This window comes from Drosophila miranda (assembly GCF_003369915.1).
Source record: "Drosophila miranda strain MSH22 chromosome Y unlocalized genomic scaffold, D.miranda_PacBio2.1 Contig_Y2_pilon, whole genome shotgun sequence".
NCBI lineage: Eukaryota > Metazoa > Arthropoda > Insecta > Diptera > Drosophilidae > Drosophila > Drosophila miranda.
This window is the reverse complement of record NW_022881614.1, coordinates 23,510,930-23,535,860: the sequence shown is the minus strand read 5'-3', so window position 1 is coordinate 23,535,860 and position 24,931 is coordinate 23,510,930. Positions and strand designations below refer to the sequence as shown.

Below are 24,931 nucleotides of genomic sequence, written 5' to 3'. Positions count from 1 at the left end.
TTGCTAATATTAATCCAATGTAAGAGATCATCCTGCGATCCTCGGTTCTTAGTCCGGCTGCGCCAGTTACCAGTTCGTCCTTCTTCTTCTTGTAGATGGTCCTGGTTGTTCTTGTATGGGTTTATATTTCTGTCTTTTCCAAAGATTGGTGTTTTGAGTTTGAATAAAGTATGACTGTTCGGGTTTGAGTTCAAAATTGAAGTGTTCTGAGTTTATTAATAATGTTCTTAGGAAACCTTCGCAGAGGCTTTGAGTTTAGTACATAAGGCATACATAAGTATAAAATGTTGCAACGGGCTAGCGTATGTGAAACCGCCGAGTCGGCATTATGCCGGATGTCGGGTTCCAGTTTCCATGTTGTTCATGTTAAGATGTGTAGGCGGTTGTTTGTGCCGCGGTATGTAGAATGTTGCAACAGTCAAAGTGTTGAGCTAAACATTACAGTGTCCGGGTTGAATGACATAGTCGTTCAGTGGAACATTGCCATGGCCCGGGGGGTTTAGGTGGGGGTGTCGCGGTACCGTTATCGGCAACTCGCGCGATTTCTGCCTTGCCGTCCGCCATGTTGCCTGCCATTGCTCCGTTAGAAGGTGCGCGCAACGTTGCCAAACTTCACACGGCTTTGCAGCTTTGCAAAAGTTTCATTTGTTTACATTCCACGCACATGTGCAGAATAATAACAAAATGCGAGACCCATAAAAAACAAAAAACGCTGAAGAGCAAAGAGCTTTTTTGCGCAACAAGTGTAGAAATCGCAAAGAAAAACGCAAAATTCCCCGAAAGCTGCCAATGTTTTTCTCATCACTTCTCTGTTTACTAGTTTTCCTGCTCTGCTGCATTCTCCTTATCGTGATCCGATCTGATCTTGGCCTCTGCAGATTCAGCAAAATGTATGCCTGTATGCCCCCACAGAGCCCACCGAAATGAGATGAGATGAAATGACCTTGCGAGTGGGCTTCGCACCCTACACTGACCTACACACACGCGTGCCTTAGCCAGCACAATTCTCCTATCCGATATTTTGCTTTATTCTTGATTCTTTGCTACTATTATTATTAGTATAGTAAACCGTAATAAGAAGACTTTTTGCGGCCCGTTATCGTCACCTGCTCTTTGGGCTCTGTGTTCAGCTTTTACTTTTTGTTAGTTTTTATTATATTTTCACTTTTTGCGCCGCCGCCGATGCCATTAGTGAAAAAGTTCGTTGAACTTTTGTGTTTCACTTTTTGTTATTGTTGATTACCGCGCTGTCTCTGGCCTTTCGGGTGGTGTGGTGCGTGATAAAATCACTTTCATTTGGAAGGAGGTGCGGTGCCGAAACTGCCATGAACATTAGTACACCTTCCCTTCCCGAAAAAGCTTCCATTTGATGTGTTATTGCCTTTCCTATCCCTAAGTATTTGTTGCGTGAGTTTAGACGAGCCAAAAGTATTGTTTTGACATCCGTTCAGTGTGGAAAAACTTTCAGCTTCAGATCAGAACCCACATTAAATTACAATAGTATGCCCAAAAAGCGAACAACAACACAACCAAAATGAAGACCGACCGACCTCTCATCAGCGAAGCAAATTTTCAGCGGACCAAATTTGGCTTCCAATAGATACACTACTGGCCAAAAAACAAAGTACATCGATGTCGTGCTAGTTTGTTATGGAATAGCTCGAATGTTTGTAAATGTATTGATGCCAATTGTTTATATTCGGAAAGGTTACAGTCTTGCCAATTATTTAAATCAAAAATTAAAGTGGGGAACCATCTTAATAAAATTCTATGCATATATTTTTGCTGAATGGGCATTTTTGGTCTGGCCAAAATAATAAGTACACTGGTGTTATTTATAAATTTTGAAGGATTAGATAAGGATTTGGTCAAAGGATTGTTGGTTTTTATTGAGTTCTTTCATATTTAAGTACATGAGAGTTTAAAAAAATTCTTTAGTTAGGCCGTACTCCTGAAGAAAAGAAGTTTTCCATAAGTCTTCAAAAAGAAAGGAAAATTCTCCGGGAAATTGCGAAAAGTCTTGGACGCTCGGAATTTGTTGTTCAGAATGCTTTAATATCTAAAGTGGTTATTGAAAATCGAGGATGGAAGAAGAAATCTTTACAAACAACGGACACCCGCATCATCAGTCTTGCAAAAAAGGATCAGTTCATGTCTTCCAAGGCCATATCCGCTCAAATTGGCAAAGAAAAATCAGGTCTGATGGTTCGTCGGAGACTTCAATATATAGACCTAACAGGACGTACAGTCCGAAAAGTTCCCTTATTTCGAGTAAAAATTTTGAAGATGATGCAAAAAGTCGTTGAAAATCATTTGGCATGGACTGGGTCAGATGGGTCTTAGAAGTGGAATAATATATTATTGAGAGATGAAACAAAAAATAATTCTTTTTGATAATGACTCCAGAAGATGTATACAACGACCCAAAGGCAAAGAATTTGACTTCCGGTACACAAAGAAAATGGTTAAGAACGGAGACCGATGTATAGGTATATGAGGCCATTTTTCTTGGCATGGCGTTGAGCCGGTACATCGCATAACTGATCATGTGATCCAATTCGGGTATAAAAACATATTGACAGTCATTATACAACCTTAAGCTGAGGAAAACATGCCCTTAAGATGGGTCTTTCTACCGGAAAATTATCCAAAGCACACCTCAAAGGTGGTGAAGGCTTGGTTTACGGGAAAAAATGTAAACGTTATGGCTTGGCTAAGTCAGTTTCCTGACTTAAACCCATTTTAAAACATTTGGGGTGACTTAAAACGTCGAATTGGTAAAAATTCTTTTCGAAAAGAAAAAGAATTGTGGAGAATTTGTGCAAAAAACGTGGTATGAGATTCCAGTGGAGACTTGCCGCAAACTTATTGCTAGTATGCCAAGAAGAATGGCCGAAATCATCCAAAATAAGTGTGGCTATATAGGATACTATTAAAAGATTATAAATTATAAGAAAAAAGTGTAAAAAATTGGAAAGCTTTTTAGTTTTTCGCTTTGGAGAATTGCTGTACTTATTATTTTGGCCAGCCCTTATTTATCGATCATAAAATATATATTTGAAATGAAAAATGCTTATGATAAACATTTTTATAGTCTATTGTTGGTTAGAAAACTAAAAGTAATTTTGATTTTTTAATTATGTTTATTAGAAAAGTTTTATAGGAGATGAAAGAAAGCTTATAAGCGTGTACTTATTATTTTGGCCAGTAGAGTATATAGCCTCCACCCAAGACCGACCCGACTTCTCTCTCACTCTGTCTGACACACAGGTCCAACAAAGCCCTTAACATTCACTTTGGATGCCTTTTCGAAAAACAAGTTTTGTGGCGGCTCAGCTTATGGCTGTTTGTCTTCGCTTTTCGCTGCTTTAATGGCAAAAACGACATTTTCTGCGGCCAGGCAACCGAAACACCAGAACTAAGCGGACAGGGAAAAGATGAAAATGAGAAACGGAATGTTCGATACACTTTCAATGACAACTTATAAATACATTTTTTAAAATCCCAGAAAGAGAGTGAGGGAAACTTCATAGAATCCAATATAATGTATGACTGATTACGATCCCTCGCTAATATTTCTATTTCTTCTACGTACAACTTCCATCCATCAGTGGATATGCTCTTCGACCCTCTCCCCCTTCTCTCGATCGAATGGCGAAAAGCAGAAAGGGTGTAAAAATAAACAAATGAGGGACAGACGCGCGCGACTTCTACGTGGGTTGTCGGAGGCTATTGGTGGGGGCCTTGGCTGTGGAGAGGGATGGGAGTTATGTTCTGGGTTTCGGCTGTTGTTGTTGCTATACTAAAATGCCAGAAATTAAATTATTGAAAGTCAGTGCCTGCGCCGGCAGAGCCACAGCCAGCCACAGTCGCCCCACCACCGCACAGCACACCATCGACTATCGAATCTGCGGCGGTTTATTTTTACGTCGTAAATATACAAATTTTATGTCTCGCACACAGAGGCACACCTCTCGCACAGATACAGCTACAGAGGCGGAGATTGGAACGAGCTAAAAAAAAAAGATTCCACTTTATGCAAATCTTGTGGGGGGAGTTTTATATTTTGTTCTTGGCCAGACCCAGCCCCAGTGCCAGTCGCCTTCTGCTGCTGCTGCTACTGGTGCCCCTCTTTCTCTTTCGCCGCCTTCCCATTTCATTATTATTTATTATTTCCATTTTAAATTTGATTTTCTGAATCCGTGTGAGGTCCGTCCGTCTGTGTCTGTGTCATGGCGATTTTTCTGGCGCCGATGTGAAATGAGTTCCTCAAACTGGTTTTCTCTGCCAACAACTCAATGCGATCGGGGACCGACTTTACTCGACTCCAACCTCCAACCACCACCCGCCTGCCGTCGCCGTCGCTGTGCGCCCAGCGTCGCCGTTTTTCGAAATGGCTCAGTTCTTATGTTCTGCAGAACCGGTTTTTCTTTTGACTTTTTAAGAACACAGAAAAACCAGGCAGGGAACAGGCCAGGCGCAGGCGGCGGTGCCCAGAGGGGCATTCATATTGAAATCACACTCGAGCCGACAGACTTTTCACTCACATAAATATGGGAAGAGAGAGAGAGAGCGAGAGAGGGAGCGAAACCCCATGGGGCCTTGCAGTTTCCAATTTCCAGCCTTTTAAGGCACTTCCTGTGGAAAAAAGGACGACAGTTGTGGCTCATGGTCCAACATCTGCCCGCCCAAAGAGGGAGAAGGGGGGATCGGGCAGGCCAGACCCAGACCCAGGAACAACATCCGTTGCGCTGCAGTTGCTTAGCGGATGATTGAAACCCCAAAAATGCTGAGCTAGACTTTTTTTGGACCCTTTTTCGTGTTCCCTCTCCCGCTCCGCTCTGAAGGGACCAAAACCAGTTTTCGGGGTTGCCGTCTGGCGCGTGCTTAGAAGGGGGGGACGTACCGGACCGACATCTTTTTATTATCCGCTATCCCATCCCATCCCATCCAATCCAATCATCATATCGCATCGCATCCCTACCCTTGCATTTCCATTCGGCACTCGAGCATGTTGGCATTGAATCCGATTCAATGAGTTCTCTAAGCCATCCTGTTTGCCTAGATTAATCATAGAAGATTTTTTCGCTAACATTGCGTGACGTCTGCGGACACTGGCGCATAGTTTGATAGTAGATCTCTTCACATTTCCAGCCAACATACACCATTCAACATCTCGTTCATTGTAAAGTATGGAAATTAGTACACTTTCCATACGACAGAACGGTTGCAACACCAAAAATGCAGTTGAGTTTTTCGCTAACATCGTTTCGTATAATGAAATTTGAACGTAGTTTGATAGTAGATCTCAACACAGTATTCTCAGGACCCATTCGATACTCTCAGACCCAATGCAATACTCGAAACTTATGGAGGATAAGATTTCCATATAGTAATTATAGCGGTTGCAAGATTATATCTTCAGTTGAGTTTTTCGCTAACAACGTTTCGTATAATGAAATTTGAACGTAGTTTGATAGTAGATCTTAACACAAGAAACCGACCTTGTTTTATCATCATCATCATCGTCCTTCATGCAGCAGCATATTACAAAAGTGTTGAGGATGCAATTTCCATATCCCAACATTCAGAATGCGGTTGCAAGATTGAACTCCAGTTGAGATTTTCGCTAACAATGTTCCGCAAACCGTTACTTGGACATCGTTTGATAGTAGACCTCAACACAAGCTCAGTTTTTACCATCCCCCATTCTCGCATTTTCCCGGTCTCTCGCATTCACTAAGAAAAAGATGAAACCCAAAAGAAATGCGCGCCTTGGACCCAACTGTACTTTTTCCACACAGACACATGCAAACACACACACACACGCACAGCCGAACCATCTCTCGCTTCCAACTCTCTCAGCAGCAGCAATAGCAGGCAACGACGCCATTACGGCGCAAGGATCCCATTTTTTCGTTCGTTTATAATCCTCCACCATCTGCGCAAAAACAGAACCTTGCAATGTGCAAAGAGCGCACGCCCGACACAAGGGGAAAGAGAGACGGCGACGGAGACTAAGAGCGATAGCGAGAGAGATCCTTTTTCATGCGACTGCTGTTGTGGCCTCCTCCACCTCTCCTCCTACTCTTCCCGCCCTCCCTCTCTCCAGTTTTACCTACTCTGTCACTGTTGAATAGTGAAATCTAACAGGAGTGTGGATACCAAATTTGGTTGCTCTGGCTCTTATAGGTTCTGAGATCCTTGAACTCATATTTTGCAATTGGCAAAACCGACCATGAAACCTGTGTGTTAGAGAGAGACAGAGCGAGAAAGAATGAAATTGTTTTCTTGATTCTGGCTATAATAATTATACGATCTGGTTGAGATTTTACACTCTAGAACATATAGTCATCCTCTACGATTCTGCATTTTTGTTTTTATCGTATTTTTAAAAATGTGAATGCCACAGATTTTCGTCCTTTGTGGGGGCGGAAGTGGGCGGGGCAAAGTTTTGAAATATTTTTGTAGCAGTGACATATCACAGATGTCTGGATCCAAAACATCGTTGCTCTAGCTCTTATAGTCTTTGAGCACTAGGCGCTGAAGGGGACGGACGGACAGACGGACGGACAGACAGACATGGCTCAATCGACTCGGCTATTGATGCTGATCAAGAATATATATACTTTATGGGGTCGGAAACGATTCCTTCTGGACGTTACACACATCCACTTTTACCACAAATCTAATATACCCCAATACTCATTTTGAGTATCGGGTATAAAAACGCAGAATCATAGATAATGATCATATCTATCAGATTGCTGAATCTGAATCAGATCAGATCATTTTTATAGCCAAAAGGAACAAATCAATTTGCAGTGGCTACGCAGCGCCCGACGTCACGATCAGACTGATTTTCTGTCGCTCTGTCACTTCAAGCCATACTGACTTAGTATCGGGTATAACTGTAGAGTTGTGGTGTCCGCAGCAACTCACAACGTTCCCCCTCGTTTTTTTTTCGCCTAGATCGGATGATTCCCTTCCCTTTTCGTTTTGGCAAAAAAAAACTGATTGAAAACCAACCAAATACACAACATGTACATAATTGTGCCAGTGGAAAAGGGAGCCTCAATTGGCGAGTGCGTCACGTAGCACATTTGTACACGTATGTACATATGTATGTATGTATGTGTGGTGCCGTCTCTGTTGCGCTCGTTGCTGGAATGTTGGCACGAGCACAGTTAGGTTTTCTCTCCCATTTGGGAATTTCTATATTCGCTTTGCCGCTCCCCCTTCTCTGGGGCTGCAGCTGGCTCTTTTCTTATGAACTGATGATTAAATTACGACAGGAAATGAACGCACAACAATAAAAACAAAAAAAACAAAAAGAAGAACGAGAGTTGAAATGATGCTGCTCCATCTGGCAAATAATTTTCGCTTCCATTTTGAAAAACCACTCATCTTCATCAGGCAGCGCAGCCGAAAATCACTTGTTTGCGGCGAATTCGATTGTCTCGCCACTACCTGTGAGTGTGTGTGTGTGTGTGCGTGAGTGAGTGTTTCGTGTAGTTCCCGTTATATTTTCTTTGCTCGCGTTCGGCACGATTGCTGCTGCAGTGCAGTTTTTGTAAAGGCTCCTTTTGTCCAGTCTCTGCTCTTCTCTGCCTACCTGCTCTGCTCTCTCCTGCCTGCCTGGCAATTTCATAACGTGCCCCCAAAGGAGAGTGACGCTCACTCGTGTTCGCTCTCTCGCTCTCGCACGCGGGCTGGCTGCAACAACTTCGTTAGCTGGGAGGCCATTGGTTCCGACCGAGAGGGAGAGAGAGAGCGTAAAACGAACGAGAGCAGCGACGCCGAGGGCCGACGGTCGCTTGCTCAGTTGCCATCACATTTGCGTCGTCGTTTCAGTACCGTTCGTTTGCTCGCCGTTTTTGTTTGGTTTTGCGGCAGATCGCGAACAACGCGTGCGGTTGCTGTCCACACTACTAAATTACATACACATACACGAACACTTGCACGGACAGCGTACATCAACGGCAAGCGGAATAGAAAAACCTTTTAGTGCGAATTATTTACTTAGTAAGTGCCCGTGATAAATTCTGTGGAGTATATGCTATGCTGCTGCTCGTTTGCTAAGCAAAGGGGGGAGCGATTGTGAAATTGGTTTATGTTCCCAGCCGTCCATATCTATGTGCCAGTGTGTTGGTGTGCCTCGCTTCTAATGAAAAATGTTCTATTTTTAAATGCACACCATAAAAAAAATGAAACGGGACGACGAGAATGTGGCGATTGCTCCACACTTCAACTTTCAAAATTATCAGGCATATGCCTGTGTGTGTGCGTGCTTGTGGAAAATGAAAACCATCATAAATATTCGTCTGGCACAGTGTGTGCATGAGTGTGTCTACTTGTGAAATTTTCCACAACGAAGAAAAAACCTTTCAGCGCGCACACAGTCACACACTCCCATACGTACCATACGTACGTGTGCCTGCAGCGACGCAACTTGACAAAAGCTGCGCTGCCTGCTGTGAAACTTCCCCTCTTTATGCTTAATGCTGGGGGGTTTTTTTTTTGTCGGTCGTCACGAAGTCTCTTCGTCGTCGTTTATCCTACTCATAGATCTCCAACACTAGCACAAGAGGCGGGAGCTGGAGCAGCAACTGTAACATCGCCGCAAATCCGTTTGGCTCTCAGTTGGCGTCGCTTGCCGTTTTGCGAGAGGGAGAGAAAAAGAGAGCGAGAGAGAGCCAGTCGCCAGTTCCGTTGTGGGGGAAAGAGCAAAGTTGAAAAATTAACAAGAAGAAAAAGGAACACGAAAAATTGCATTTGCAGTTGTGTGTTTGGGCGTCAAAGCGGGCGCTCTAGTGTGCGTGTTTTCTTCTTTTTTTCATACATATGTACATCCATGCATATGTACAAATGTATGTATGCATTTGTATGATGTGGAATGCAAATAACAATAATCTTGCCAGGCAAGTGTAGACATGTGTGCGTATGTGTGGGCTTGTGGAAACGAGATGGCAGACATTTTAGCTTTGAAATATTTAACATGAACATGAACTTGACCTTGAGGCGCGGAATAATCTGCAATATTCAGAGTATATGCATTTTACTAACTGTAATTTTTTTTCCTGGTATTTTTCCTTGCAGCATAAGTGATAAAAGATCATCATCGGAGGAAGAGGAGGAAGAGCTGTTTCCCCAACTTTAACTGTTTCTATAACTAGGTTGCTTTATCCACCCGAGAACGGAAGCACAAAAGCCCACAGGACGTGGGCTACCTCCGCCCCACCACCACCCCGCTGTGAACCCGCCTTTCACGTATCAACTGTGTCCACATACCGCCCCAAGATGGACGACGATCAGCAGTTCTGCCTGCGCTGGAACAACCACCAGAGCACGCTGATCAGCGTATTCGACACGCTGCTGGAAAACGAGACCCTAGTCGACTGCACGCTCGCCGCCGAGGGAAAGATCCTCAAGGCCCACAAGGTGGTTCTGTCCGCCTGCAGTCCCTACTTTGCTGTAAGTATTCAAAACTCCCTGTCCACCGTTATCAGAGAGCACACAATGACTACAATGACATCCTCCCTCCTCGCGATTTGCAGACCTTACTCCAAGAACAGTATGACAAGCACCCGATCTTCATACTCAAGGATGTCAAGTACCAGGAGCTCCGCGCCATGTTGGACTACATGTACCGCGGCGAGGTCAACATCTCACAGGACCAGCTGGCCGCACTTCTCAAGGCAGCCGAGTCGCTGCAGATCAAGGGTCTGTCCGACAACCGCACCGGCGGTGGCAGCTCCGCGGCCGCCCCCAAGCCAGAGTCCTCTCAGCATCATCGCGGTGGCAAGATGAGCGGCGCCTACACTCTGGAACAGACAAAGCGCGCTCGCCTGGCCACCGGCGGGGCAATGGACACCTCTGGGGATGTGTCCGGATCGCGCGAGGGCTCGTCTAGTCCGTCGCGCCGTCGTCGAAAAGTCAGACGTCGCAGCCTGGAGAACGGTGAGTGTTGCAAAAGGAATTCCCTCGTAAGTGGCAGGTTGATCTAACCAATCGTCCCTCCCCGCAGATGCCCAAGACAACTCCAACTCGTCTGTTCTGCAGGCCGCCGCCTCGAATCAGTCTATCCTCCAACAGACAAGCGCAGGCCTCGCCGTCTCCGCCCTGGTCAGCACCCAGATGCCCGGCGGCGGCAGCAACGTGGCCGGCACCAGCCAAGTCCCGACCCAGCAGCAGCCATTGACCAGCACCAACGTTACCAAAAAGACTGAAAGCGCTAAACTAACATCATCGACAGCCGCCCCAGCTCACGCCGCCACTGCGACAGCAGCCGGCCAGCAGCAACAACTGCTGCAGCAGCAGACCAGCGATGCCATCAACACCGAGAACGTACAACCACAGAGCCAAGGCGCCCAAGGCGACGTCGGTGATGCCGAGGATATGGAGGAGGCGAGCGCAGCTGCCGGGGGCGTCACTCCGGCCGCTTCAGGCGCTGGTGCGTCCGCTGGAGCCGTGCACACTGGTGTCGTGGTCAAGCAACTGACAGCCGTCGTCGATAAGTCATCGTCCAATCACAAACAGAAGGTCAAGGACAACAGCGTGTCGCCCGTGGGCTCGGAAATGGTTATCGAACCCAAGGCCGAATACGATGACGATACGCACGACGAGAATGTTGAGGACTTGACACTGGACGAGGAGGATATGACAATGGAGGAGCTGGACCAGACGGCCGGCACCAGCCAGGGTGGCGAAGGATCTAGTCAAAGTGAGTTCTCGCGAGAGATACTAATAGACACAATACTAACAATACATTCCTTCTCCTCCTCCCTCCCCTCCCTGCAGCATATGCAACATGGCAACACGACAGATCTCAGGACGAACTCGGACTTATGGCACAGGATGCACAGCAACGGGATCCACAAGGTGAGTTTTTGCTGCCTCTATATCAAGCCAGAAGAAATGAGCTACGAACAAAACAAATGAAAAAGCAAAGCCTAGCATAGACACCGTTAGCCAATGAGTAAAGAAAAGAGAATCAAAAAAGGCAGAGAGCACGACAACAGCAACAACAAGAACAACGAGAGCTTATATTTCAAAAAAGAATCCACTCAAGGTCACTACTCCAATTTCCACACACAAACCTGCTATATATACCTCTATATATACACATAAAACATATACAATGATATTTACTTGACAATTGAATTGTTTGTGCCACAAAAGTCGTGCTCCGAAAAAAGCTCTTGAAAACGTTCGAAAGAAAGCCTTAAATTAGAGAAGTTGTGTATTTTTTTTTTGTTTTCCGCATAATTAGACGCTAAAAAGCAAGCAACAAGAAAAGTATAAACGAAACTACCAAACAATATCCAATCTGCGAGGGGGTGAGCGACAGAGCAACAAACATCTCCATCGCTCTCCCCGCCGCAAAAGAACAAAACACCAAAAATAGAAAAACAGAATTATTAATAACCAGAAAAAATATTTGGGCAAGCTGAAAGTATTACTTAAACTCTTCTTTTATTATATATATTTATGATTTCCTAACAATCCATAATTTATTCAATTACGACACACACACAAACACCCACACACATAATTCGTATGACTAGTATTTTGTATATATTATATAACGATTGATTTTTTTATTAACACACCCTCGAAAATGAGCACACATAAAAAACAAAAAAACATGTTTGATTGCAATACTACCACCACCCAACACCCAAAACCCACCACCCACAACCCCAAAACCACACATCCCCTCACCAATACCACATTATCATTTTACCATTATATATCTATATTTGTATATGTATGTACGATCATTTGTTGTTGAATTTTTATTGTAATCATTTACCAAATTGGTGTTTGTTTGTTTAACCCTTATTTTCTTTACTGTATATATTTAAACAATTTTATTATTTACCCATATATTCGTCGCCCTTCTCACTATCTCTCTCTTCCTCCTCCACTTCCTACTTCCTTCTGTCTTCTGTCGTGCCACTCGTTTTTCACCCTGAGAAAACATTAAGCCAGCTGCAGAGCAAAGTTCATTAACACACACCCACACACACACGCTCACAAACACAGATAAACACACACAATCAGATGAAAATAAAATTTCCTTCATTAATTTAAGTTAGCTTTTAAGGAGAAAACTTTTCTGTGCCACTGCTGTGTGTGGCTCTGTGTGAGTACCCATGTGTATGTGAGCGATCAATGTGTTCTCGTTGCTCCTTTACCAACGTCTCTTGCCTTATCTATCGCTCTCTCCTTCTAAGCTGCTGTCTATGTGTGCCTGTATGTGTGTAGAACAGGGCTCTGGCAATAACAACGAGAACGAGAACCGAGAGAGAGAGAGCAATAAGCTCTCGCTGCTTTCCACCGACCAACCAGTGCAGGCGCGTCAAAAGTTTGTCCACACTTCCAGCAATTTGTTTTTGAAACTAACCGAGTTTTTGTTTGTTGTCAATATATTGCTTTTGCTTTGTTTTGAAGCATCAATACACACAACAGCACACGCCACAGCTACGTCCACGCCTATGACCATGCCCATGTCCACGCCCACACATTATCATTTCTCGCCCACATTATTGTGTCATATATTTTGATTGTCCTCTGCCCCCAAAGAACTCTCAGCGCGTGCTAATGTTTTACACAATGTTTTTTATAATTTATTTACCTATATATTTATGAACAAAATACGCATGCAGTTTTAAATTGTATTTTAGTACCTATATCTATTACTACATACATACATATGTATATATTTTGCTTTATTTTGGTTGACGGGACTTTTTTTCTTTCTGTTTATTTTCCATATGAATTTGTATTTAGTTTTTATGCTAGTCTGTAAGCTTTTCCGATCACGCTTTGGGGCTCACGCTCCAAAGCCCGGGCGCGTTCCTATCACGCTTCTCCGCGCTTCCGCCTCTCCGGTATCCATCAGTATTCTCCAGCTATGCGCAAACGTTCCCTGTGGCCTTCACAGAGAGAACAGAGTTTCGCATAGTCGCGCATTCCTGTAAAAACCAAACCAAACCCCAAACCCTAAACCCCAACCTTTGAAAAGTCAAGTGCAAAAGTGTAATCAGTCAACGGCGTCGAAGACTTGAAATGGACTGCCCCACCACCACAGAGATGCTGCTGTCTGTTGCAGGTCAAGTCAGTGCCAGATACAAAGCTTGTAGCCATCCGGTGGATGGTGAGGTACAGTTGCGGCTTTAGGCATCTGCACGAGACCCAGGCAGCAGTCTGCAGCGGAGCCACGTCTTTGGCCGGATCAGATCAGGTATCCCCCAGGTAAGTATGCTTCGCTCAACGGTATCGGTTGGGCGAAGTGACATGCAAAAATGAAATAAATTTTTGTATTTTAAGTTTATTTTCGTTCAACCATTCCTCCATCCGTCCCCAGTTTCCATATCCCCATATCCCAGATTCCAAACCATCCTCTACTCCACCATCAAGAAACAAATTTCCAGCAAAATTCCAGGTAATGTGCACGTTTTTCCCGCTTACAAAATGGCTGTGAAAAGCGGATGTGAGCGGGATTGGGCGCTCTTTGAGACGCCCCGCTGCCCAGGGTAAGCTATAGTGTAATTCCGATGCTACCTATACATTTACATGAATACGTTTTTTTTTTCTGGTTTATTTTTAAGTATACCTACACATTAAACTTACATTGTACACACTCTATATATTTTACTTGAAACTTAATTTTGCGTTTGGCGTGTGTTTGTTTCTCGACGGAAACGTTTGAAACGGAAATTGCTCAAAGCGTTGCCAACCACAAAACATCAAACACGAATCCCAAACCACATTACAATGCTCTGGAATGAAAGAATCGATCTACACAGATAATACCTAATATCGCTCTAGAGATTGATCTAGTTGTAGACCTATGCAGATTTGGGCCATTCATTAAATGTTATATGATTTGGGCTCGCTCTCTCTTTCTTTAAAAGCTGAAAAGGCTTTAAAAGCTCTCATTTAGTTTTCTTCGCTGCCCCATAATCTCCTCTGCCACCCCTAATCACCCGTTTGTTTCTGTTTTCTGTACAAGAATCTTGTTTTTGACTTTGTTTTTGGCTCTAGAGGTGAGGTCTAAGAGTATTTTTTATTTGAATATCCATAAAGCTGTTGTTGCTACTGCCCCTCTTGCCGCTCTCTCCAGCTCCTCTCGCCACCAACCTATCTGCAGTTTTGTTAATTGTTCAATCGGCAACAACACACAATGCTCGAGGCATTCGTCGTCGTAGTCGTCGTCGCTGCTGCTGTCGTCGTGTTCGTTCAAGTTCTTTCAAGTTCAAGGTCGGCTAAAAATGATTTCTATGTATGAGATTGCGAGCTTTTGCTCTGCCCTCGCTCGCTCTCTCTCCCTCTCTCTTGCTTTAATCAGCATTGCGGTTATTTGTTGATGATCAAAAGGTGGGAAAGAAGTGGGGGGTGCAAGGGGAATGAAAGCGAAATGAAGCAATAATATTAATGTTCATATCTCTGTGAATTTATCTCGTTGGCTGGTTGTTGTGGCTTTTTTTTGTTCTGCTCGTTCTTTCGTTGTTTTCAGCCCGTTTGCTATTTATTTTCGCGCTGCATCCGTGTAAAGGCAACGATCATGCTGATCATGACGACGTTTAATTTTAATATTATCTAAGAAGAATTTGTATATTTTACCCGGTTTTTGGGAATTTTTTGCTTCGTAGAAAGTTGCTTGACTTGAAATCGAATGTCTCTAAACCAACTACGGAATATCGGTTTATCCGCCGCAGAGGAGTACTGTACCCTGATTTTTATGAATATTCACATTCTAGACTAGTACCAGTAGTTGAGACACTCTACATTTCCAGTCTGAAACTCTATAGATTTGTATTTTTTTTTGCTGTATGCAGTTGATAGAATTCTAAGGAATTAAATGGGTGTAGAACATGGCTACTTTTAACCAGGTAAATGCTCTAGAAGTTTATATCTGTACACCATTCCGTGTAGATACACTAGATTGTCGTTTGCTTAGTTTAGTTTTGTGCTAATTATTTGCTTAAATGGGACAATTGGGCTCTTTTCGGTCCTGTTAGCCGATTCAGTATTTCTAGAGTGATTTTTTATGTCGCTGGACCACGCTCTTTTTGGTTTTTGGCCCAGTTAGAAGCTGTTGGCATGGCCTTGACCTAGTTCACAATTGAATTTATTGCCAAAGCACAGGCATGCACACACACAGTCGGACAAATGATAATTTTGTGTGTTCTGTAACTAGGAAAAGCTCCAAGGATATTTGCTTGCTTTCTCTCTCTCTCTCTGTGTATATGTGGAAAGTGTGCTTTTGTTGTTGTTTTTAATATTTAAATGGAATCCAAAATTTGTATGTTCTTTGACTAAAATCTAAAGCTTCTGTATACTGTAGTTTATAGGCAAATGGCACTTTCTCTGTAACTGTGGTAAATGTCTTTTTATCTGAACTTTTCTTTCCTGCCAACCTCCCTCCCACCCTGTCTCTCTCCACTTTCCTTTACATTTTCAACTTGCATAAGAATTATGATATAAGTATGTACAAAAAGATAAGAAAAGAGTGTAGGGCCAGTAGGTCAGGTCAGAAGAGGGTATATAGACAGCTTGCAAAACAGTTTTATCGAGAAGTTTTCTCTGAATATATGATTTATCAGATCATTTGCATTCCTTACATCCGAGATATTAATTTTCGTTGAATCCATTTTCCTGGCAAGTTCAAGCTTCAGATATTCCTTTTACAGACTTCCCTTAAATATTCCATTATTCAATCTTCATTATGAATATTTTCATCCTGCGATTCCTACATACAATTATTTATATTCAAAAGGTGTACAAGTGCACACTTTGAAAGCAGTAGAATTCTGAACAGGGTCAGGATCTTGATCTCAATCGGAATTATTATTGAATAATCCTTGCCCAAGGTCTTGGTTGGGTGGCACGGGCCCAAAAATATACCACATTCTTGTTATACCCGATACTCAAAATGAGTATTGGGGTATATTAGATTTGTGGTAAAAGTGGATGTGTGTAACGTCCAGAAGGAATCGTTTCCGACCCCATAAAGTATATATATTCTTGATCAGAATCAATAGCCGAGTCGATTGAGCCCTGTCTGTCTGTCCGTCTGTCCGTCCGTCCGTCCGTCCGTCCGTCCGTCCGTCCGTCCGTCCGTCCGTCCGTCCGTCCGTCTGTCTGTCCGTCCGTCCGTCCGTCCCCTTCAGCGCCTAGTGCTCAAAGACTATAAGAGCTAGAGCAACGATGTTTTGGATCCAGACATCTGTGATATGTCACTGCTACAAAAACATTTCAAAACTTCCGCCCCCACAAACGACGAAAATCTGTGGCATCCACATTTTTAAAGATACGATAAAACCAAAAATGCAGAATCGTAGAGGATGACTATATGCTCTAGAGTGTAAAATCTCAACCAGATCGTATAATTATTATAGCCAGAATCAAGAAAACAATTTCATTCTTTCTCGCTCTGTCTCTCTCTAACACACAGGTTTCATGGTCGGCTTTGCCAATTGCAAAATATGAGTTCAAGGATCTCAGAACCTATAAGAGCCAGAGCAACCAAATTTGGTATCCACACTCCTGTGATATCTGACCTTGACCGTTTCGTGTCCAAATTTCGCCACACCCCCTTCCGCCCCCGCAAAGGACGAAAATCTGGGGCATCCACAAATCTCATAGACTATTAAGGCTAGAGTAACAAAATTTGGTATCCGCACTTCTGTTAGATCTCACTATAAAACGTATATCTCAGAATTTCGCCCCACCCCCTTCCGCCCCCACAAAGAACGAAAATCTGTTGCATCCACAATATTGCACATTCGAGAAAACTAAAAACGCAGAATCATAGATAATGACTATATCTATCAGATTGCTGAATCTGGATCAGATCGGATCATTTTTGTAGCCAAAAGCAAGAAATCAATTTGCAGTGGCCACGCAGCGCCCGACGTCACGCTCAGACTGATTTCTGTCTCTCTCGCACGCACTCTTTGTCGTGTGGTTCAATATTAGCGGCGTCTGCCGCAGGAGAGCCATACTGACTTAGTATCGGGTATAACTGTAGAGTTGCGGTGTACGCAGCAACTCACAACGTTTCCCCTCGTTTTTTTGCTGTATATATGTATATCTTTTGTGATCTAATCGACTTTTGGAATAGGAAACTATCAGAGACGCAAAAGAGCTTTTTTCGTAGGAGTGCGGATAGGTGGATAGCTGGATAGATGGATATTTATGTACTTGACCACCCTCTATTTGCTTTTTTTTCTCTCTTTACACCCTCGCTCTCTTGTTCACAAACACACACACACACTTGACGCACGAACGCGTTCTCGCTGTCATTGCTTTTGTTGGTGTTTATAGACGGATTTGTTGTGCCCAAAATTACTGCCGTGCGAGGGGGCTCAAAGCGCATGGCCCGCAAAAAGACCCACCAGAGCCAGACACCTGCCTGCACATCCACCTCCACCCATACGATGTCACGGCGCAAGCGCGAGGTGATCGCCGCCTCCTCGTCCAAGTCGCGCAGGTAAATTGTGCTTACCCCATTTGATGAGCTTTCAAAATCTGAAATCTGAAATCTAGCCAATCCACCCACCAATCCACTCTCTGCCATGTTCTCTCCGTTCCGTTTCCCCCATAGAAATGTCAACGCGGACAGCGGCAGTGGCGATCCTTGGTCTCAGGCGTCCCCGTCCCGTCCATCGACATCGGCTAATGCTGTGGCTATGACGGCAAAGGCAGCACCGTTTGTGTGCCAGACGTGCGGTCGCAGGTACCAGGTGCTAGGCACGCTGACGCGGCACATGCGCAAAGAGTGCAACCAGCCGAAGAAGTATGTGTGTCGCATGTGCGGACGCGGTTTCCACTATAATTTCAAGCTGCAAGACCACTACTACTATGTGCACAAGGGCGCCGTAAAGAAAGAATAGAAGAAGAAGAAGATGAAGAATAAGGATCGGATCCTAGAGGAGGATATGCGATTAACATATGTGTGTAATTGTTGTAATGATGTAAAAATCGACTATTCTTGCAAAAGCTACAAATAAATAATGGGTTGGAATTGAACAAATTCATTCGCAATGAGGAGAATCTCTGTGAAAGGAAAGAAGGAAAGCACGAGTCGAGTGGAGTAGAGTAGAGGAGGAGAGAGTGTTACTGTTAGAAAGATACCGTTGAAATTTGTTAAGTGTTTGTCGTCTCGCTACCGCTCTCGCTCGATCAGTTGCTCGCTCGATCAGTTGCTCGCTCGCTGCTCTCTGTTTGTCTCTCTCACTCTTTCTGTTTCTCTCTGTGTGTGCTCTGTTTCTCTATTTGCTCTTTGCTCCAACCTTTAATTGCAGGTCTGCTCGAGTTGAGCTTAAACCAAATGTTTTACTATGAGGGCGACATGAAGCCTCCGCCGCCCCCGCCCCCAGCTGCAATGCCACTGCCGCTCTCCTCCCCACCGCAGATGCAGACGCGGCGGAGCAAGCTGCGGGCGCGCAAGAAGAGAGCCAGTGGCGCCAGGAAGCTCGTTCCCCCGCCGACAGTGCACAGCAGCTCGGCATCGACGCTGGCGCGGAACGCTGAGCAGCGGGACGACGGCAAGCTGCAGTGTCCGCAGTGCCCCAACTCGTACTCCCGGCTGTCGGCGCTCAAGCGTCACCTGGAGTTCGAGTGCGGGATGCTGGAGAACTTTCGGTGCGAGGTCTGCGATGCGGGCTTCAAGCGCAAGGACTCGCTGAACCGCCACTGCAAGGTTAAGAAGCACATAACCAAATATTTGTTTTAGACTGGCACGGAAGAGGAGAGGAGGGAGTATACCCTCCCTCTCTTTGACAGCGAAATTAAAGACGATTATTATCTATTCCCCAAAAACTTTAACCGATTAATGAGAGCATAGCCCCACGGCCGGTTGTGCCTCTTCTTTTAGTTGTTTCGAGTTGTGGTTCGAGTGAAGAAATTAGTATTGTTGTTCGCGACAGGCCAAAAAGGGGAGGGGGGAAATCCCAACCCAAAAAGTCCCAATCAACCGTCATTTGAAGCCATATCTATATACACTACTGGCCAAAATAATAAGTACACGCTTATGAGCTTTCTTTCACGTCCTATAAAACTTTTTTAATAAACATAATTAAAAAATCAAATTTACTTTTAGTTTTCTAACCTACTATATACTATAGACTATAGAAATGTTTATCATAAGCATTTTTCATTTCAAATATATATTTTATGATCGATTAAACCTTAAAATCATAAATAAGGGCTGGCCAAAATAATAAGTACAGCAATTCTCCAAAGCAAAAAACTAAAAGCGTATCAAAATTGTTACCCTTTTTTCTTATAATTTATAATCTTTTAATAGTATCCTATATAGCCACACTTATTTTGGATGATTGCGGCCATTCTTCTTGGCATACTAGCAATAAGTTTGCGGCAAGTCTCCACTGAAATCTCACACCACGTTTTTTGCACAAATTCTCCAAAATTCTTTTTCTTTTCGAAAAGCATTTTTACCAATTCGACGTTTTAAGTCACCCCAAAGGTTTTCAAATGGGTTTAAGTCAGGAGACTGACTTAGCCAAGCCGTAACGTTTACATTTTTTCCCGTAAACCAAACCTTCACCACCTTTGAGGTGTGCTTTGGGTCATTTTCTGGTAGAAAGACCCATCTCAAGGGCATGTTTTCCACAGCATTAGGTTGTATAATGTCTGTCAATATGTTTTTATACCCGAATTGGATCACATGATCAGTTATGCGATGTACCGGCTCAACGCCATGCCAAGAAAAATAGCCTCAGATACCTATACATCAGCCTCCGTTCTTAACCGTTTTCTTTGTGTACCGGAAGTCAAATTCTTTGCCTTTGGGTCCTTGTATACATCTTCTGGAGTCATTATCAAAAAGATTTATTTTTGTTTCGTCTCTCAATAATATATTATTCCACTTTTAAGACCCATCTGACCTGACCCAGACCATGCCAAATGATTTTCAACGAGTTTTTGCCTCATCTTCAAAATTTTTACTCGGAGTAAGGGAACTTTTCGGACTATACGTCCTGTTAGGTCTGTATATTGTAGTCTCCGACGAACCATCAGACCTGATTTTTCTTTCCCAATTTGAGCGTATTTGGCCTTGGAAGACATGAACTGATCCTTTTTTGCAAGACTGATGATGCGGGTATCCGTTGTTTGTAAAGATTTCTTCTTCAATGCTCGATTTTCAATAAGCACTTTAGATTTTAAAGTATTCTGAACCAAGAATACCGATCGTCCAAGACTTTTCGCAATTTCCCGGAGAATTTTCCTTTCTTTTTGAAGACTTATGGAAAACTTCCTTTCTTCAGGAGTACGGCATATCTAAAGAATTTTTGTTAACTCTCATGTACTTAAATATGAAGGAACTCAATAAAAACCAACAATCCTTTGACCAAATCCTTATCCAATCCTTTCAAATATATAAATAACACCAGTGTACTTATTATTTTGGCCAGACCAAAAATGCCCTTTCTGCAAAAATGTATGAATAGAATTTTATTAAGATGGTTCCCCACTTTAATTTTTGATTTAAATATTTGGCTAGACTTTAAACTTTCCAAATATAAACAATTGGCATCCATACACTTACAAACATTCGAGCTATTCCATAACAAACTAGCACGACACCGATGTACTTATTTTTTTGGCCAGTAGTGTATGTTATATAATTTTTGGATGATTATGATTGTTTTTGTGCTTGCCGAAATATTCACATGCACACACCCACACACAGGCACCAACACTTACTCATGTCACGCACTCATTACATATCCCCCCCCCCCATACTCTTTTTTACTCTTTCTCTGTATCTGTATCTGTCTCCTCTCCCTCCCCCTCCCCCCCATTTCATAATTCCATATCACCTGAAGAGCATTAAGACCTGTTCAAACGAGGCAGCAGCTGTGTCTTGTCTCCTTCAGACAGTACTTTTTATTTGCTCTTTGCTCACACACACGCACACACAATCGAAGTGATCTCTGTCTCTTCCTCTCCTGATCTGCCGCTGTCCCTCTCTTTTTTTTCCTGTCTTGATTAACCGTTAACACACCCACCCGCCCAATACCGCCTGCCCCGCCCGCTCCCCGCCCTTTGTTATGCTGCTGTGCATTGTTTTTACGCCTGTTTGAAATTTGTTTTTGTTTGACAAGAAAAAAAAAGAAGAAAAAACCACAATTAAAACCGAAATTAATTTATTAATTTACAAAACCAACAAAAACCAACCAAATATTAATGCTTTCGATAATAATTAATAATAACTATTAATCTGGCATTTTGAGAACTCGAATAACAAAATTGCTTGTTTGCCTTGAAAATATAATACAAATAATAAAAAAACTAAACAAAATTAAAAATTAAAAAAAAAAAACAACAAAAAACTAAGAAAAAGCATGATCCGATCAACAAAGAATTAACATTTCAATCCCTCCAAGAAATATGAAGAATTTGAAAACAAAAAACAACCGAAATTTGTCAAAAAAGATATCAACCACGAAAAACAAAAACAAATTTCAGGCCTGCAGCTGCACTCGATAGATGACTCTTCGTCCAGCCAGCACCAGCAGCAGGTTAATGGCAGCCGGCAGGAAGACGACGACGATTTTCCCTACCAGCAGGGAGTAGTAGGAGGATCGGGGCATCATTTTCAGACGCCGCAATTTGACAATTTTCCAGGAATACTGGCTGTCACAGGGCACAGCCACGGCCATGGCCACGAGGAGAACTTTACTTGCCCCCAGTGCTATCGAACCTATCGGAGGCACGGCACCCTGCGCCGCCACCTACGCCAAGAGTGCGGTAAGGGCAAGAGCATGGTCTGCTCCGTGTGCGGCCATAGCACGAAGCGCGCCGATCATCTGCGCCAGCATGTGCGCAAGAAGCATCCGGAGATTGTCATGAGGTCACTCTTCAAGCGTCAGCAGAGGGCGGCGGCCGCTGCAGCGGCATCTGTGTCCTCGACCTCAGCCTCCAATGAGATCAAGCCGGAGGATGTTGTGGACCTGCTGGACGAGGCAGCCGTCGATGATGGGGAGACGAACATCTTTCTGGTCGAGGACGACGACGACGAAGATCTGCCGCCGCAGCAATCGCGGCAGCAGTTGCTGGAGGAGACCAGTGCCAGCAGCTACTATCGCCAGCAGTTGCAGCAACAGGCCTTTCTGCAGTTCACACAGCTGCAACAGCAATCGCTGAAACAGGCGACGGCTGCTGCTGCTTCTGCGTCTGCGTCGGCGTCCGGCAGCAATCGTTCAGAACTGCTCAAGGGGGATGGATTGTAGGTGGGGGGGGGGGGGGTTCTCCTCTCTGCCGCTGATGCAGCCGCCGCCACTCCGCTCCGCTCCTTGTTTTTGTGTCCTCTGTCCAGTCACCTGCTCATCTCTACTAATCCAATTAACCAAAGAGCTCAGCAGCCACAGCTACAGCCACAGAGAAAAAAAAATGAGTTGAACTTTGACCTTTCGGCTTGATTTACTTTGCATTTACATATATAGTACATATGCATATTATATATAAATCTTTTTAACCCCTTGGCTGTCACACGAGAGATTTTTTTTTTCTTTTTCCAGCGCAAAATCAAAAAAAAAGTTGAAAACTAAAATCAAATCATTTAAAAAATATATATAAAAATATACATATATTTTTTGTATAAACTTAAGCCAAGACAGGAGAAAACTTAAACCAGAAATAAATGCCACGTTTTTTAAAACCAAACCACAACCGTGATGTCTGATTTTTTGTATTTTTTTTTGTTTCTTGGTAAATAACATTTATTTAAACAACGATATATTCATGTCGAACATTTTGTTGGTGCCACAGTTGTTTATTATAACCGATACTCAAAATGAGTATTGGGGTATATTAGATTTGTGGTAAAAGTGGACCCCATAAAGTATATGTATATATTCTTGATCAGCATCAATAGCCGAGTCGATTGAGCCCTGTCTGTCTGTCCGTCTGTCCGTCTGTCTGTCTGTCTGTCTGTCCGTCTGTCCGCTGTCCGTCCCCTTCAGCGCCTAGTGCTCAAAGACTATAAGAGCTAGAGCAACGTTGTTTTGGATCCAGACTTCTGTGATATGTCACTGCTACAAAAACATTTCAAAACTTCGCCCCGCCCACTTCCGCCCCCACAAAAGACGAAAATCTGTGGCATCCACATTTTTAAAGATACGATAAAACCAAAAACGCAGAATCGTAGAGGATGACTATATGTTTTAGAATGTAAGATCTCAACCAGATCGGATAATTATTATAGCCAGAATCAAGAAAACAATTTCATTCTTTCTCGCTCTGTCTCTCTCTAAAACACAGGTTTCATGGTCGGTTTTGCCAATTTCAAAATATGAGTTCAAGGATCTCAGAACCTATAAGAGCCAGAGCAACCAAATTTGGTATCCACACTCCTGTGATATCGGACCTTGACCGTTTCGTGTCCAAATTTCGCCACACCCCCTTCCGCCCCCGCAAAGGACGAAAATCTGGGGCATCCACAAATCTCAGAGACTGTTAAGGCTAGAGTAACCAAATTTGGTATCCGCACTTCTGTTAGATCTCACTATAAAACGTATATCTCGGAATTTCGCCCCACTCCCTTCCGCCCCCACAAAGGACGAAAATCTGTTGCATCCACAATATTGCAGATTCGAGAAAACTAAAAACGCAGAATCATAGATAATGACCATATCTATCAGACTGCTGAATCTGGATCAGATCGGATCATTTTTATACCCAAAAGGAACAAATCAATTTGCACTGGCTACGCAGCGCCCGACGTCACGCTCAGACTGATTTTCTGTCTCTCTCGCACGCACTCTTTGTCGTGTCGTTTAATATTAGCGGCGTCTGCCGGAGGAGAGCCATACTGACTAAGTATCGGGTATAACTGTAGAGTTGCGGTGTCCGCAGCAACTCACAACGTTCCCCCACGTTTTTGTGTTTAAATTAAGTTTAACCGAGGAGAGACTTTTATATCCATGTGATGGCTGCGTCGGCTAACCCAATCCACAAATACTATATACTATAGCTTTAAGCCAAAGTACACTGTAAAAAATGAACAAACGACTGCAACCAGAAACAGCGAAGACACGACATAATCACGAAACATTCTCTCCAACACCTATCTCTTGCTACCCTCTCTTTCTCTGTAAGAAATCGATCATTCTCAGCAAATCTTAGACAAAACCCAATCACAATTCTTACAGATTTAAGGACGCTTTACTGTAATTTTGCCACGGCAGTTGTGGCGGCGGCCAGTGCGGCAACAAAGAAGCCAGCATCAGCTGACAGCAGCAGCGGCAGCAGTAACAACAACCACACCCAGAACCATAATCACAATCACAGCAATAATAACTGCCATGTGGTAGGTGAGATTTGTGAGCCAGAGGTGACGATACGCAGAATGTACAAGTGCGGCCACACCAGCCAGAGTGAGGCGGCGGCGGTTGGCCATCTGCAGCCAGGAGGCAGCAGCAGCAGCATCAGCAGCAGAAACCTCCACTGCATTGCCAGGAACTGCAGCAGCTGTCAAATGTCTGCCTTTCAGGTGGCGAGCATTTTCAAGAGCAGCATGCGCAGTGCGACGGCAATCACCCCAGCCGCAGCCACAGCTGCAGCTACAGCTGCCATTAAGCTGCAACGCAACCATATTGCTAACAACAACAAGAACAACAACAGCAACAACAACAGTCACAAAAAAGTCAAGCATACAGTTCCATTGTGAGTTTTGCAGCTTCAGCTGCACCTGGCGCTACGACCTAAAGCTGCATCTCAGGCAGAAGCATGGCATCCACCAGCTGAAGAAGGTCTAGGCTCTAGGATGTGGGGAATATAATTCCGAAGGAGATCGAGGTCAAATCCGGCTGTTATATAGTTAAGAAATGTTGTTCAATCTCTCTGGACTGTGTACCACCCGCCCTGGCGAGAGAGCCCGAAGTCTGTGTCT

At 43.8% G+C, this 24,931-nt stretch overlaps 1 protein-coding gene across 24 annotated transcripts in view; it reads left to right on the top strand.

The window, feature by feature from the left end:
- The window catches only part of LOC117185802 (longitudinals lacking protein, isoforms N/O/W/X/Y-like), a 144,406-nt gene that overhangs the window by 74,245 nt on the left and 45,230 nt on the right, over positions 1–24,931 (top strand). For 11 of the 24 annotated variants that reach the window (XM_033397012.1, XM_033397022.1, XM_033397018.1 and 8 more), the window contains exons 1-4: positions 9,301–9,474; positions 9,558–9,960; positions 10,028–10,723; positions 10,801–10,881. In XM_033397012.1, the coding sequence (XP_033252903.1) occupies positions 9,301–9,474; positions 9,558–9,960; positions 10,028–10,723; positions 10,801–10,881 (1,354 nt within the window). Of the gene's footprint in view, positions 1–7,857; positions 8,026–9,099; positions 9,475–9,557; positions 9,961–10,027; positions 10,724–10,800; positions 10,882–17,337; positions 17,504–17,617; positions 17,922–18,317; positions 18,764–21,507; positions 22,287–24,931 lie in introns of those variants that run through there. The other 13 variants (XM_033397024.1, XM_033397030.1, XM_033397017.1 and 10 more) reach the window with 5 other exon arrangements.